The following is a 17,313-nucleotide window of genomic DNA, read 5'->3' on the forward strand; positions in this document are numbered from 1 at the left end:
TGATGCGCCAGTCATCATAAATCTATCCCTATGCTTCTTATCTTGTTAGAGATGAACCGCCATATGTATCATCAAAGTTATTTGCATTTCCTAAATAGCGAACTTTAAGGAATAAATAGCGATTCTTTACCATTCCTAGTTTGCGATGAGCTATTTGCTAATTAGCCGAATGTAGCCCAATGAAGCCCAATGTAGCCCAATGTAGCCCAAAGATGGCCGCCAGACACACAAAAAAACAAATGTAGCCCAAATATCAGCCAGATGTAGCCCAACTATAGCCCAGTGACAGAATGACCAATCAGCTTCGCAAACCTCCGTTACGCGAAGCGGAGCGCTGTTACAGATATATATCTTTTTTTGAACGTTAATTTCTCAAAATCCACTGGAGCACATATATTGAGACCTAGCAAAGGCACATCGGGCTACCAGTCCCTAATATTTTGCCAAGTTTCGTGCAAATCCATTCAGCCGTTCAATTATTATTTTTATTATTTTTTTTTTCCCCGCGGGGCCCTTTTAAAACCTCCACATCAAACCTAGGGGGTCAGCGAGGATCTACTATGCCCCCTTATAGTTATTTCCCCCTTTGTTTTGACCTCCTCTTGTCTCTCGATCCTACCGAGAGACAAGATGGCGGCCGCTACGGACTGTTTGGAATGTTGACAGACGCCGGAGAACCAATCAGCTTCGCTTCACAAAGCTCCGTTGCGCGAAAAGTCCGCGAACCAGAGCGCTAACCGGTCCGCTGTTACAGATATATATCTTTTTTTAAACGTTAATTTCTCAAAATCCACTGGAGCACATATATTGAGACCTACAAAAGGCACATCGGGCTACCAGTCCCTACAATTTTGCCAAGTTTCGTGCAAATCCATTCAGCCGTTCGGGCTAAAAGTGAGGCCAACCGCCCTATGGAAAACTCAATGTTAAAAACACGTTTTGGGACCCCCCTTTTTTCTCGGCCCCCACTGGACGAACCCCCCCCAAATTTTCAAGGGCTGCTCAGAAACAAAATGTGCCATTTTCCTGAAAATTTCAGCCAATTCCGTCCACAAACGCCAAAGTTATTAGACATAGAATTTTCAAAAAACCCATAGAGAAAAAATCCTAACTATATATACCTACTGGCGACCGCCAGTAGGTAATATATATATATATATATATATATATATATATATATATATATATATATATATATATATATATATATATATATATATATATATATATATATATCTGGCAGTGGATTGCCGGATTTGGATTCTTTCATCTCCAAGTCTGGGTATCCAAGCCATTGTCTTGTAGGTGGGGAACACTAGCATGGGCCTGGTCAATTTTTACAATGCTACGACAAGTATTCAGGGGGAATGCAATATCACTCAGCTGGGCACTTATATAAGGCAGTCCTGCGGTTCTATATCACATACTTTAATGGTTATGGGTGACTTCAATATCCACCCCTGTGGAGATCTAAAGCACATAATCATGGCTGATTTGGGATGCCCCCGAATGAGGGAGTTTCATTTTGAGCACTTTATTCAGGAGGAAGAATTGAACAACTTACTTAATGAATTTGATCTATTGTCATTGATTTCTCTCTCTGACCCACTTAGTAAAGCCCCTACTTCTTCCTTTAAAGGGAGTGGTAGCGGATCCTTTATCGATTATATTTTAATTGCATCTACTCTTCAGTCTTCATTTCACAGGTTCACCATTAGGGATAGTGCTTACAGTGACCATAACCCTCTATGTGCACAAATGAGTGGCCCACTTCTATTTAGAAAATCCAGGGTGGCGAAACCAGGGATTTTAAGACCAACGGAAGGTAGGCGCTGTCTCAAATGGTCACAAATTTCCCCAGATGCCTTTTACAGCGAGGTAAGAGAGTCTTGTGCTGTTGAACTAGAGCTTTGTCCCTCACCAGGTACCTCATCGAGGGATGTTCTCAGGGCCTTTAACATCATATCCAAAAAGGCAGGGGAACTCTTAAGTGTACCAGCACATAGGGCAGTCATTTCAAATCCGAGATGGTTTGATTCATCCTGCTCCCAGGTGACACGGAAGCTGAAGAAAGCTCGGAAGGTTACCCTGAGAAATCAATTGCATATACGTGCCTGTCGTACTGAATATAAACAGGTTCTGGCCACACGTAGGGTTATCCTGAAGGAGGATGCCTGGAGGGAGCTGTTAGAGATGAGCACCTTAGGGAATAGCTCATGGTTTTGGGGCATCGTCAATAGACCGTTGTTTGAGAAACATCCTGGTGGTGGATTAAGCTCCCATATCACGGAGGAAGAATGGGTGTCCCACTTTCAAGCTATGTTCAAGGGCTCTACGGTTTATCCAGAACAGACAGATAGGGACACTAATACCGTCGCTGTGGTCTTTGAGCAGAAAGAGGTTGCGGCAGGGATTGCTGGCCTGACATGTAATAAGGCATCGGGTCCGGACGGCATCCTCCAGATCTCTATAAATCCGATCCACCTTTTTGGGCTCCGATCCTTGTGGCTGTGCTTAATGCCGCAGCTAGGGACGGTTGCCCTGATTCCTAAGCTACTTCCACCATCGTGCCGGTGTTCAAGGGGTATTGTAATATCACTTTTTGCTGTAGGCCGATCTCCCTTCTTGACTCAGTAGTAAAGGTAGTGGGAGGGGTGTTATTAGAAAGATTATCCTCCTGGGCAGAGGAGCATAAGAACATCTCTGACATCCAATATGGGGTTCGCCCAGGGCAGTCAACTGTGACCCAATGCCTTAACCTTTACTTGATCCTCTGTAACTATACGATTGCTCGCCCAGATATGATCTACCTGGCCTTCATGGACCTTTCAGCCGCATTTGACTGTGTTAATCGGGTCAAGCAGTGGAAGCCCATGAGGGCCATTGGGGTGGAGGACAATATCGTTAACTTCCTAGAGGATCTGCATAGGAACACCAAGGCAAATGTTAGATATGCTTAGGATCTCCGTGTCTCCAAGGGTTTTAAATCTGGAGAGTGGTACAACAAGGTTGCATCCTGGCCCCTTTTCTGTTCAACCTCTACATAAACGCTCCAGACAGAGCTTTGGTTGGCACAGGGGCAGATTATCCATATGTAGAGCGGCGGGCCTTCCCGTCCTACTATATGCAGATGGCGCGGTCCTCATAGCCAGAACTGCTAGGGGACTTCAATCCCAGCTCAACACCTTTTTAAATGTTATGGGTTGTCTAGATCTGGCAATTAATAACGCCAAATCATACATATTACAGGTAGGGATGCGACCTAAGAAAAAGTATCCTTTTTCTGTAGGACCTGAAAAGTTCCCAGTGACAACTGTCTTTTCATACCTGGGGGTTTTATTGGATGACTGCCTGAAGTGGGGGGCCCTCATTCAGAAGAAAAAGGGGGAGTTCACAAGGGTAATCGCTGATATTTTTAACTTTACTTTAAGGATGGGTGAGCGCCCAATCGCTGCCATGTTGAAAATCTATCAGGCCAAAGGAGTAGCAACAGCTTGCTATGGCAGTGAAGTCTGGGGGCATACCACCACAGAAGTATTGCAGGTGGTTCAGTACAGCTTTCTAAAGCGTTTGTTGGGCGTGCCAAGTGGTCTATCAAACCTGGTGGTCCATGAGGAACCGGGGGTACCTTTCTATGTGACACCCTGGCTTTGCGCCCCTTAGTGGTTTGGCTTAAGTGCTGGCTGAACAAGGAATTGGTTCTCAGCCAGAAGATTGGAACAGATTGTATGAGCCTTGATTATATGCCCCGAATACCATGGCTGAAATACATCAGAGGTGTTTTTGCAGAGCTGGGGCACCCCAAACTTATTTTAAAGCCTGATACCATTGTAAAAAAGGATGTGGAGTTTGTTAAGAAAGCTTTTAGCTGTATAAGGAAGCTAGAAAGAGATGAGTTGGAAGTGCAAAAACCTAGCGTTCTCAAATTTCTGGCGCTAAAAACCAACCCATCGCAGAGCCTTATCTCCTGGGGTCATTGTCCCAATATGAGCGTTTTTTATTGCCCAGGTTTCATTTGGATCTCTTTCATTTGTTACTTGCCATTCCAAAAGGGTGTAGTAGAGGACAAGTGTTAGCAACCTGTGGCTGCGACAGTGTTTCCTCACGGGATCTGCTACACTTTATGTTACTCTGTAATTTCTATGAGGTACCCCGGAGATATTTTTTATCTCCCCTTTTAAAGAGGCTGAATTTTAACCAGGTCCGCTCAGCGCTTCGCATTTTTTTCCTCGTGGGTGGGTTATTTGAAATCTACGGTGAGAACTAGGGCTTGCCTGGAAATTTAGCAGTCTCACTGGTAGAAGGACCTTTTGTATTAATGTGTGGTACATGTGTATTTTAATGGATCTAGCTTCTTCTCTTTTTTTGATAAGGACTGTAATTTTAACGTATTATGTTTTAAATGAGTTTTGGATACTGTGTAACTTTTATGGCTTTCTATACGCAAAACTGAATAAAGTTGTTTTGATTGATTCATTCATACTTGAAATTCCTTCCATGAAAAGTCAGAATACATAAAATACCAACCCAACCCACCACAGTGTTGTTACTTTAATGGGATCTACCTAACAAAGACCCATCTCATCTGTGCTATTAAACCTGCTTGAGTACCCAATGATACATTGTGCAGTAATCCATCGCAAACACACACCAAACTACATTGTTATGTATCTGAGACCGGCTTGACTTTAGACGACCAGCATGTCTCCACTCCATTACAAAAGCTCTGGGTATTTGGCTGTCTTTCAGACCACCTAGCCCACTGCACACAGGGTCCTCACCCTTTTTAGGATGAGTCAGAGGAGGCACTATTGCCACAGTGGAAACTATATTTTCTCTGCCAGTCACTGGAAATGCTTGTAATATGCACACTGCACCCTGCCACTGCTGGGGCAGTACGTTTGACGGAAAGCTGGTCGGGATTGAAAGTCCAGTAAGCAGAGCACTGACAGAATAAATATCCTGAGAGTTCTATCCAATCCCTACTCTGTATATTAAATATAAAAGTGTTTTACATACTATCCTGATTGATATGTGACCAATGGGTGCCAAGTTCTACTAACCTTACGTTTATATGAATTAAAGAGTTGGTGGGCTAACCACAATGAGACATATGATGTTTGACAGGCATTAGAGAGAATGCTATGCTGGAGATATAGGTTGACTAGAATTATCCTCTACTAGGTTTCTAGGTATACTGGGTTACCCTATTTTTTGCTTACTACCTCTAGTGGGTGGGCAAAGGCTTCGTGAGGTATCCAGGTGGGAGATTAAAAGAATTGAGACCTAACAGGTATTTCTGCAGTTAGTGACATGACAGGTGGGGCAGGGATAATAGTCCTATGAGGACCTTCCAGCAGAACCTGAACTCTGAGCAAATGAGATCTAATAATACACTCAGGGTCTATGAGGTGAACAGGGAAAATGTTGTCAACTCTTCGCTTGGAGGGTCCAAGCAGAGACACTTGGGGAAAAAAGTGTGATTTCTGTGGCATATAAGATATCAAGAAATGATATGCCAAACCCCCGGACACCTGAGGGGGCAACAGGAGAGTAGCATGAGAGTGATGAAGACAGATTGGGATGCTGTGTTGATGCATCCTCAATGTGTGAAAGCTTGCAAAATATTCAAATACATGTTTTACACATGACATATTAGAATCACACTAGGGTGTTTGCCATGGGAACAGTAATTGATACTATGTTTAGACACACAAAGTGGAGGAGGCAATGTTCTTGCACTGAATAAAAGTTGTGCGCGTGGCAGCGCCAACAGATTGTTAACGGAGGGCCTGTTGCATGGTGAGACTTCATCTATCATGTCTTCTCAGATTGGACAGTGTCGATGATTTGGGAGCTTGGGGTTTAGGATGTATAAACGCTGTTGACTCCTGTTACACTGACCTTGTAATTTGTGAATATCTCACCAACAAGCCTTGAAGAATTCTTCTTGCTCTTTTTTCTTTGTACAACCAAAAGGTAAATATAACGAGTTAAAAAAGCTCTTTACCTTAATTTCAAGAGGAGGTTGCCCCAGGGACACATGTTTCCGCACCAGCAGTTTCCCTCCCTTCTTCACCTCACACACAGCTGCCACCTCAATCATGTTGTCCCTTGTCAAGTTGTGTTCATAGTCTGATGCAGAGATGAGAACTGGAATGCGTTCCTCTGAAGATCACAATAACAAAGACATTTGTTAGTCCAAAAGGAAGATATTTCTCAGTGACTCCAAGGGTCAACAATCACAAGAATGTTACAATCAAAACATTTTGAGAGCAGTCACAACTCTGCTGTATTACATTTTGTCTGTCTGGAGGACAAAGACCTCTAGGCACGGACAGAACTGATGCTGCAATAACTGACTTCATGTTCTACACAATCGCAATATTAACCTTAAAAGAAAATCAGCTCTCTGACACCAGTTTCCTCATCCAAATCAAGGTCTAAGATTAATATCTCTGCTGTATATTGCATGAACAATTGCAGAAGAGAAAATACCAACTGGAAACCCCAGCTTGGTCCTGATGAAAGCCGGGTGACCACGATGGGCATATAAGTAGCCAGCTGAAATATGTAGACCAATAGATTTAGATCCGGGCGTACAAATATACCCCACGGGAATCCACCTAGTATTTTTATTGTTGCCAATAGACCCCCCCCAAATACAATTTAGAAAACTGGTTATTCCTTAAGAGAATTTTAATAGAATAGCTTCACAGATCCTGTGTCAAGAGCTGTATCCAAAGAGTTACCACTTCTACAGAGATTCAGCACACCCCGATGTGTTTAGACTCTGGACAAGGACTCAACGATGAAGCATGCCACAGAATTTTCTGGGTAAGCATACTTTTAAAAGACCTAGTATCTTTTTTGAGGGATACAGATTCTAGGGAAAATTAGGGAAATTAATGATTATACAATATCAGTACCACACTAATCATACCCCTAATTGATTAAAACCAGGAGTGGTCTGTCTCTCTAATGATTTGTGTATTCTTGGGGAGTGGATTTATAGTGCTAATACATAGGTGCTTTTATTCTACATCGACCCATAAGTTTACATACAAGGCTCTTTATACATATAACAGTTTACAACTTATACTGTTTAAATCCACAACTGGCAGACATATTACTGGCAGAACTACCACTTGAACATTGCATCATGGCTGCAAAAATTCATCCAGAATTAATGCCGGCAATGGTGGATATAGCCAGACCAGCCTTTTTCTCTATGTTAAGGAGAGGCAAGCCTACTGACTCCTGTTGTGTAAAGTACTGGAGCCAATGTGACCCACTATGGATGCTCCAGGATTTTCTTGGCACAAAATGGAGATTGAGGACAAAAAAGAGGAAGTATACTGCCTGCATTTCTGTGGTTGGAGGGTGGATACCCAGTTACTGTAATAAGGATGGATTTAGACAGCGCTAACTTATACATTCCATTAGAACCTCATTAGCGAAGGGCTGCTGATTAGTTCTTCCTGTACACTGCCATTTGGTAGGTGGTGAAGTGAGGGATGGGACTGTGTGTGAATACAAATATAATGTTCACAGTGAACACAACTGCTTCAAAGAGCAAGCCTAAGTAAACTGAAATTGAGATGTTTAAGTAAGACAGGGTTAATGGGGAACAATAAGCAATAGCAGCCAAGGGCCAAATTTACGAAGGCCTTGCACCACCGATACCAAAGCGCAAAGTGCTGTGTGTGAACTAATTTCTGTTTTGTGTTGGAAATGTGACGTTTTTACAGTGTCAAAATCCCTTTTAGTCACTTTGTATTAAGGGGGCATACCTAAAGGTAAATCTCCACACACAACAATAGGTCTTGATGCAAAGTCCAGTCTACTAACCTATCTAGAATGGACTTAGCATAAAAAACTAACACATACTTGAAGCAGGCGCCAAGAAGGGAGATATGTGTGCATTTAAAAAAAAATATATATATATATATATATATATATATTCACTGAAAAAACCATAGGTTATAGACCATATATAGTTAGGAATTAGCATTTAAAAAACCTTATTTTACTCACACAAAACCATTGAAATTCCATATATAGTTAGTTGCACTAACTATATATCGCGCACCCGCAATCCACTGCTGATGATGTCACATATTACATCATTCATGACATGGTCAGTGACATCACTGATGACATCACTGATGACAACATCCAGTGATTATGTGTTTCTGTAAAGTTTAAATATGTTTTACATATTGAAGAATGAGTGGATGTATAAGTGTCTGAATGAAGGTTTTAGTAGGTGCGTGATTGACTGTATGAGTGAGTGATTAAATGCGTCTTACTGAATGCACGGGTTAGTGACTAAACTGTCTGAAAGTGTGCATCAGTATGTCTGTTGTTGTGCAAGCTGCTGCATGTGTTGATCAGTAGCTATATAAGTAGCTATATGGGTTATTGATTGGTTGCACAAGTATTTGTATGGGAGACTGAGTGTGTGTATGGCTGGCTGGGAGGTGTGTGACTCTGTGCAGATCAATGTGTACTTGTATCAGTGATTCTATAAGAGAGTAACTATGTGTTAGTATATGTTTCAAAAATGTAAGGTGTTCTGTGTTTAACTGTATAGATGAGAAAATGGAAGTGTGATTGATTCTTTTCAGGACTGACTAGGTGTGTGAGTAACTCCATGGATGAGTGGCAGAGTGTGAGTGTCTGTATAGGTGTATGAGTGCATATGATAGTGTTGTAAAGATGAGTGATTGTATGTATGAATGATTGTATGAGTGAATGTGTGTGTAGACATAGGAATCACTGAGTGCGTATGTAGTAACTAGTATTGGTGTGTCAATGGTTTCAAAAATGATACTCTCTATTTAACACTGGGTGTAACGGAGGTTATATTACAGTGTGAGGAGATGCATTGTATTATCACATGAATGATATCATCAGTGATGTGATCATTGATGTCAAGTGAGATGTCATCAGTGATGTCATTTGAGATGTCATCAGTGATGTCATCTGTGATGTCATCAGTGATGTCATCAGTGATGTCACTGACCATGTCATGAATGATGTAATATGTGACATCATCAGCAGTGGATTGCGGGTGCGCGATATATAGTTAGTGCAACTAACTATATATGGAATTTCAATGGTTTTGTGTGCGTAAAATAAGGTTTTTTGAATGCTAATTCCTAACTATATATGGTCTATAACCTATGGTTTTTTCAGTGAATTTTCAAGGTTTTGTAAATGCTAATTCCTAACTATATATGGTCTATAACCTATGGTTTTTTCAGTGAATTTCAATGGTTTTTTAATAGCAAATATCATAAGCTGTCGAATGTCAAGTACGTGGTAAGTAAAAACATTTTCGTGTTTATGCACACTGATCTCCTTTGAATGCTGCCCCCCACCCCTCATTTCTATTAGGAGTACTCTCTCTTTGCAGATAGTGAAGGGTAGTTAACGCAGCCCTTTGCCCCCTTTGTAATCCGTCGTGCCTGCTTCTCTCTCCATTTGATTGATTGTTCTCTTTGGTTCATTCTCTATTTACAAACAAGCACAGAGTCAAAATACTCTGTTTAGTCTTTGCAGATAGCGAAAAACCGTGTAAAAAAACAAAAGGAATCGAGCAAAATCAGTAGGCCACTAATGGGATCTCTTTTTGACCTCGCTAAAATAGAAACATTAGGAACAACCTGTTGAAAATAGCAATGCGTATGTACATAAGCGGCGTTCATTTGTGTTCACAGTACCCCTTGTTGATTGTTTGAATCGAGCATTGAATTGTTCGAAGTTGATTCTCTTAAGGATCTTCTCTGCCTGCAAACGAGGAAGAATAGGAATATTCTCTCTCCCTTTGCAGATAGTGAAGGGTAGGTAACGCAAGCCTTTAACACGTCGTACCTATTTCATTCCTCATTGATTGATTGATTGTCCGAACATTGACTGTTTGGGAATTAGTTCTTTTTGGAGGTATTCCCTGTTTGCAAATAAACGTAGGAAAATCTTTGCAAGTAGTGAAAGGGTACGTAATGCGGACCTTTCTCCCCCGTTGTAATCTGTCATGCCTATCTACTCCCCACTGATTGATGCACCTGTTTCACCCGGACCATTTACTAGACATACGTCATCTGGCCCGACCAGAGAGCACCCCTAGTGAAAAGGACATATGCAATAATAACGAAGTGATCACTGTATCCTGTTAACAGAAACTTTAGCATGAAACAACCTGGAAAGAAAAGAATAGGAAATCGAAAATCAGTAGGCCACTGATGAACATGAACTTTTATTAAACAACGAACAAAGAAACGATAACATAACGTAATGATAAAACCTATTAATGTCCTAGAAACAAGAAAACGTTAGAAATATGCCAGTGGTGAGAGACCAGAAAAACAGTAAGAGAAACCAAATCACCCCTCGCTGTCCCACCGCCTGCCACGCCAAAAAAATCGATAGACTAGGGAAAATGCAAGTCAGTAGAACATCCGCCCCCACTCTGGAAACTTCCAAGGTGGGGCAGGGTTCCGGCTACGCCCAGCCGGGAGCAGCCCATATAAGGCAGGTCCTGCTGCCACGCCTCGGCCAGGAGATCCTAACGTAGGGTGTAGCCGGAGGAGAGGCCGAGACCAGCGGGACCCGGCCAGGGGATTGCCTTTACAACGCTGAACAGTTGCAGGGGGGGGGGAATGTCTCCTCGACCCTCCCCTCTCTCTCCCAGTCCGGCCGCGGTGGCCCTTGAGAGTTGCAGGTAGTCCCGCCACATGCTCTTCCGGTCCGGCCACCAACGGTCGGGGGGCCGAGGCCGACGGGATCCGGCTGCAGCCAATAAACCAAGAAACCCGTTCATGGGGCCAGAGCCAGGGGCGTCCGGCCGACATCTACCGGAAGCCCGGCCCGAAGACGGACGGGACACTTCTTCTTTCTTGTATAATTGCTGCAACAACCCTGGGGGGGTATGTCTTGCACATGCCTCCAACCCCCCCCCCTCGTCCTCATCGCCTGGTCCGGCCATAACAAATCTCAAGCGAGACGCCGTGGGGTGCACTGGGAGGGAGAGACGGTGCGAACAGGCCTCTCCCGCCTCCCCAGGTGGAGGCTTCCCAGCTGCACCCTCAGCGCTCCAGGCGCCCGGAAAAGGGTTCTTCCACTGTGGCCATGCTGCAACGTCTCGCCCGGCAGGGGGGAGCCCGTCCGCTCATTTGACCCCGCGATCGCCAGTAGCTACCGAACTCTCAAAATGGCGGTCGACCTGGCAAGAGCGGGCCCAGCATAAAGAAATGGCCCGGTCACTGGTTGACTCCACCACCGTAGTCCTCCACGACCTTGAAGATTCTAGAGGAGCCGCGGGAGTCTCCGACCCCCGATGGGGAATGACTGCCATGATCACCCGTGGAGTGACGAAACTGTATCCGCGGGACGTCGGCGCCAGCCTCACTTTGAATTACTAGAATCCTGCAGACCTCACTTCCGGTGAAAGCACAGTGTGACCCGGTAGGAAAAATTGTTGCACCCCCTCCCCTTTTTGACTGATAGTTCAAACCACCGATCCTTTCCTTTGCCCTTTTAACGGAACTTTGGACTGCCTCCCCCTCTTTTACATTTTCTAGAGAAAACAAAACATTAACCACTACAATAACATAGCAGTTGACACCAGAACTGTTTTCAAATTGAAAACCAACAACATCTTCAACAGAATCCTTTTTGTTTCTGCTGTGACCCTGCTACAGCACAGGCATTGTCCCCAGCAGTAATTCTGCAATGCCGGTAAGAATAGCTGTGTTGCCTACTGGACTCACTCACCCCCGCGGCGCCCCACGCCGTTATTTGCTGGGCGGCAACTTGCTAGACATCACTTTCGTGCCATCTAGATTTCAGCGCGTTCTGCTGCCTTGGAACTATTCGCACAACAGACCGCTACTGACAAGAATATTTCATTATTGGTGCTGTAAATTTCAATAAATCTATTGGATAATTCAAAAGAAATTGCCACGGTCTCTTCGTTGTTTAAATGTTTTTACTGTTTTTGTTTTGTTGTATATATTTATATGTTATTAAAGTTTTATATTCCTACTACTTTGTTGGAGTGCTATATATTTTTAATGTGACACATAATTGTAAAAACTTTGATGTACAAAGAGTGATTCCTGGAATCTTCCGCTTCAGGCTCGGTCCCCTCCCCAATCACAATACAGGATAGTTTTCAGATAGTAGGAACACGTGTGGTGTGACGGATCTCATTGGGTGTGGGCCTTGATCTACTATAACTCCTTTGAAGAGGGGTGATTCTTTACAGCTGGGGCCATAAACTACATCTGCAGGGCTAGCTGATAGCCTGGACAATCGGACACAGAGGAAGAGGAGTGTCAGAGGGTGCGGTAGTAAATAGGGCGAAAGGGAGGTGTCGGGCGGGCACAGTGTGATTCTCAGGGAAGAGCAGCGCAGATGGGGGGAGGTTTATTGCCCATGCATAAGACAGAGAGCGGGGGTGACCAGTGCCTGGGGAAGATGCTTGCGAGGGTGAGGAGCCATGCTACGAATCGACAGCGTGCAGAGAGTGGGTCTGGTCAAGACATCTAAAATGGCTGCCGTGCACGACAAAAGTGTGGCATTTCAAAAAAGGCAAGATGGCGCAGACAATGTTTTTCAACACTTCCTCATTTCCTTCGAATCGAACGTTAACAGACGTTGGGGCATATTACCAAAGTTAAGCGATATTTATCGCTAACGATGCTTACCAACGAATTTTTTACCGCTAAGCATCATCAGAAATTATCGGAGATAAACCTTGCTATTATCAAGGTTTATCACAAATGCGATAATAAACGGCCGCAATGCATGAATATCGCTAAAAACTCAGCGATATTCATACATTACCGAGCTAATGCTCTTAGCCATGTTATCCACCTCCCATTGGATAACATGGCTAAGAACTGCTCAGGGCAGGTGTTACTTTTTGGAGATATTCGCGCTTAGCGCGAATATCTCCAAAAGTTGGTAATAGGAGATAGATATCTTGCATGTTGTAATGCAAGTTATTGTGGTATATGGAACTCATACCATAATCTCTCAGGAAAGCAGAAACTGATCCTTTTGGGACCGCCTAAAAAGGCCTAGGGGGTGAGGAGTACTCTACTTTGCCCCCTTTTCACGTTCCGAACTATTTTATTTTACTCTCTTCTGTAATTACACAAAATAGCAGCGATAAGATGCATCGGAGACACACAGTGAGAGAAAGGAGGCCGGAGATGAAGAAGAGATGTCAAATACACATTGGAGATAATATAGTGGCAGAAGGGAAGTAAATATGAGTAAACTTACCATGTAACATAAAAATGTTGCACTCTATACTATAAGTCTCATTTTATACTACAATCACTTCGCTACAACCTCATAAATTAAAAATAAAAATGAATAATGTCTCAAACAATTTTTGATTTCTAAATATAAATTTATTCTTCAGAATTTTCTAAATTTGAAAGAACTAGTAACATGTCCTCATCAGCAATGTCCTCATGAAAAGTCTCCAATAATGATTCTTGTAACTCTATGGTCTCCAAACACTCGATAAATTCGCCATCAAGAGATTGATCAAAAAAATCATTCAAGTCATCTCCTCCTTCTGACAATATTTCATTATTGGTGCTGTCAATTTCAATCAATGTAGTGGAATCATTTAAGTCATCTCCTCGTGACAATATTTCATTATTGGTGCTCTCAATTTCAATCAATGTAGTGGAATCATTCAAGTCATCTCCTCCTTGTGACAATATTTCATTATTGGTGCTGTCCATTTCAATCAATCTAATGGAATCATACAAGTCATCTCCTCCTTGTGACAATATTTCATTATTGCTGCTCTCAATTTCAATCAACGTAGTGGAATCATTCAAGTCATCTCCTTGTGACAATATTTCATTCTTGGTGCTGTCCATTTCAATCAATCTAATGGAATCATACAAGTCATGTCCTCCTTGTGACAATATTTCATTATTGGTGCTCTCAATTTCAATCAATGTAGTGGACAATTCAAAAGAAATTGCCACGGTCTCTTCATTGTGAGCCATTTTATTTTGAAATTGCTTGCTGTAAATTGCAGAAAAAAATAATCACTTTCATTTATCGTTTTTAGTAATACATAATATAAAACTAACTTTATCAAGTATTTAGTATAACAGAAGGACTGCGAATAAATAACAGAAAACATTTTTCAAATTATCTTCAAGTGTACAACATAGTTCCCCTTACAAATTAACAACTCACCTTTTTAAAAGTAGGAAAAGTGTTAGTACTGTGTAAATCAAACACCAGAAATTCACCACCAAAAATTCCACACAAATGTACCTCAGACAGTAGTATCACAAAATGGCTGTGGTTTCCTCTCATTTGACATATATACATAACCAATTAACTTTCATCACACACAAATACAAAACCAAAGTAACATTTTAATTGGTTCTAAATTTCAACACTTTCAAATGTGTTTTCCCCATGCAATTTTCCATAGGACATTTACATACGTCTACAGCCTGAATGGCTGAACGGAATTACACCAAACTTGGCAAAATGGTACATCAAACCTAAGAGGTCAGGAAGGATCTACTATGCCCCCCTATGGTCATTTCCCCCTTCGCTTTGACCTCCTCTTGTCTCTCAATCCTACCGAGAGACAAGATGGCGGCCGCTACGGACTGTTTGGAATGTTGACAGACGCCGGAGAACCAATCAGCTTCGCAAAGCTCCGTAACGCGAAAAGTACGCGAAGCAGAGCGCTGTTACAGATATATATCTTTTTTTGAACGTTAATTTCTCAAAATCCACTGGAGCACATATATTGAGACCTAGCAAAGGCACATCGGGCTACCAGTCCCTAATATTTTACCAAGTTTCGTGCAAATCCATTCAGCCGTTCGATTATTATTATTATTTTTTTTTTTTGCCCCGCGGGGCCCTTTTAAAACCTCCACATCAAACCTAGGGGGTCAGCGAGGATCTACTATTCCCCCTTATGGTCATTTGCCCCTTCGCTTTGGCCTCCTCTTGTCTCTCGATCCTACCGAGAGACAAGATGGCGGCCGCTACGGACTGTTTGGAATGTTGACAGACGCCAGAGAACCAATCAGCTTCGCTTCACAAAGCTCCGTTGCGCGAAAAGTACGCGTCCTGGGCCGCTGCCCGGTCCGCTGTTACAGATATATATCTTTTTTTAAACGTTAATTTCTCAAAATCCACTGGAGCACATATATTGAGACCTACAAAAGGCACATCGGGCTACCAGTCCCTACAATTTTGCCAAGTTTCGTGCAAATCCATTCAGCCGTTCGGGCTAAAAGTGAGGCCAACCGCCCTATGGAAAACTCAATGTTAAAAACACGTTTTGGGACCCCCCTTTTTTCTCGGCCCCCACTGGACGAACCCCCCCCAAATTTTCAAGGGCTGCTCAGAAACAAAATGTGCCATTTTCCTGAAAATTTCAGCCAATTCCGTCCACAAACGCCAAAGTTATTAGACATAGAATTTTCAAAAAACCCATAGAGAAAAAATCCTAACTATATATACCTACTGGCGACCGCCAGTAGGTAATATATATATATATATATATATATATATATATATTCACTGAAAAAACCATAGGTTATACACCATATATAGTTAGGAATTAGCATTTACAAAACCTTATTTTACTCACACAAAACCATTGAAATTCCATATATAGTTAGTTGCACTAATTAATATATAGCGCACCCGCAATCCACTGCTGATGATGTCACATATTACATCATTCATGACATGGTCAGTGTGCAACAACTTTGACACTTACAGAAGCCTCAGCTTCTCCATGCCCCCTACACAGTCCTAAATATATACATTTTAAACTGACGGCATCTTGTTGCAGATGAAGTGAGGCCTATCTTACAATATGATGCATCTTTTGCACTGCTGCTGCGTCACAAAAGTGACGCAACAGTGGCGCAAAAGAGGCGCACGGCCATCATAAATCTGCCCCTAACATTTTAAATGATTGTTTGTAGATGCCGATAAGGTGTGGCCTATCCAGAGATTTGTTTGAGGTGAGTCCTACTCAGGGTTACAGATGAAATTTAAGTTGTTGAAGACTACAGAGGAGATAATACATGTGCAGGCCTACCAACGAAGTGAGTCATGTCCACTGCAAAAACGTCAGACCTCCTCTGTCTCCCTGGACAGGCCTAAACCTCATCTACACAATGTGATTCGTAATGTTAGGAAACACAGGTAATGTAATTGAAAAACGTGCAATTTTTTTTGCTCATTCCACAATCACATCACTTGTGTTTCCTTTGCTTAGGTATCTCATTGTGCAGATGTAGTCTAGCATATGAAAGACTACGCAGAAGGTGAGCACTGTATGCAACAACTTTGACACTTACAGAAGCCTCAGCTTCTCCATGCCCCCTACACAGTCCTAAATATATACAGTTTAAACTGACGGTATCTTGTTGCAGATGAAGTGAGGCCTATCTTGCAACATGGTGCATCTTTTGCACTGCTGCTGCTTCACAAAAGTGACGCAATGGCGGCGCAAAAGAGGCGCACGGCCATCATAAAACTGCCCCATACATTTTAAATGATTGTTTCGGGATGCCGATAAGGTGTGGCCTATCCAGAGGTTTGTTTGAGGTGAGGCCTACTCAGAGTTACAGATTGAATTTAGGCTTGTTGAAGAGTACAGAGGAGATAATACATGCGCAGGCCTACCAACGAAATGAGTCATGTCCACTGCACTCTTGAACAAAGGCCAGACCTCCTCTGTCTCCATGGACAGGCCTAAACCTCATCTGCACAATGGGATTCGTAATGTTAGGAAACACAGGTGATATAATTGAAAAACGTGCAAATATTTTTGCTCATTTAACAATCACATCACCTGTATTTTCTCAGCTTAGGTATCTCATTGTGCAGATGTAGTCTAGCATATCCAAGAGTACGCAGAAGGTGAGCACTGTATGCAACAGAGCAATGTACATTACTCACCTCCCTTGACACTTACAGAAGCCTCAGTTTCTCCATGCCTCCTACACAGTTCTAAATGTATATCATTATCATCATAGTAACTATGAAAGTCTAGCAGTACATATTGTGAAACCTAAATGTCTTAAAGTAACGATTTTTTAACCAACAAACAAATAATTTATTCTCCTAGATTGATGGCGAGAAGTGATAAATGTATTTAAAGATGCAGACACCTTTGTGTCATTGTTATAAATGTAAAAAGCATTCCTTTTCTTTATGAACAATTTTAATGTTATAATTTGAAAACACAGCACAACTCCTGTGTACACCCTGTCAGTACTTAAA

The 17,313-nt window shown here is 42.3% G+C and overlaps 1 protein-coding gene across 4 annotated transcripts in view; it reads right to left on the reverse strand.

The window, feature by feature from the left end:
• The window catches only part of LOC144768424 (protein-glutamine gamma-glutamyltransferase 6-like), a 483,154-nt gene that overhangs the window by 31,324 nt on the left and 434,517 nt on the right, over positions 1-17,313 (reverse strand). For all 4 annotated transcript variants that reach the window (XM_078652069.1, XM_078652067.1, XM_078652068.1 and 1 more), the window contains exon 11: positions 6,011-6,168. In XM_078652069.1, coding sequence (XP_078508195.1) covers positions 6,011-6,168 — 158 coding nt within the window. The remainder of the gene's footprint in view (positions 1-6,010; positions 6,169-17,313) is intronic.

The sequence above is a fragment of the Lissotriton helveticus genome, chromosome 7 (genome assembly GCF_964261635.1).
Source record: "Lissotriton helveticus chromosome 7, aLisHel1.1, whole genome shotgun sequence".
Lineage (NCBI taxonomy): Eukaryota > Metazoa > Chordata > Amphibia > Caudata > Salamandridae > Lissotriton > Lissotriton helveticus.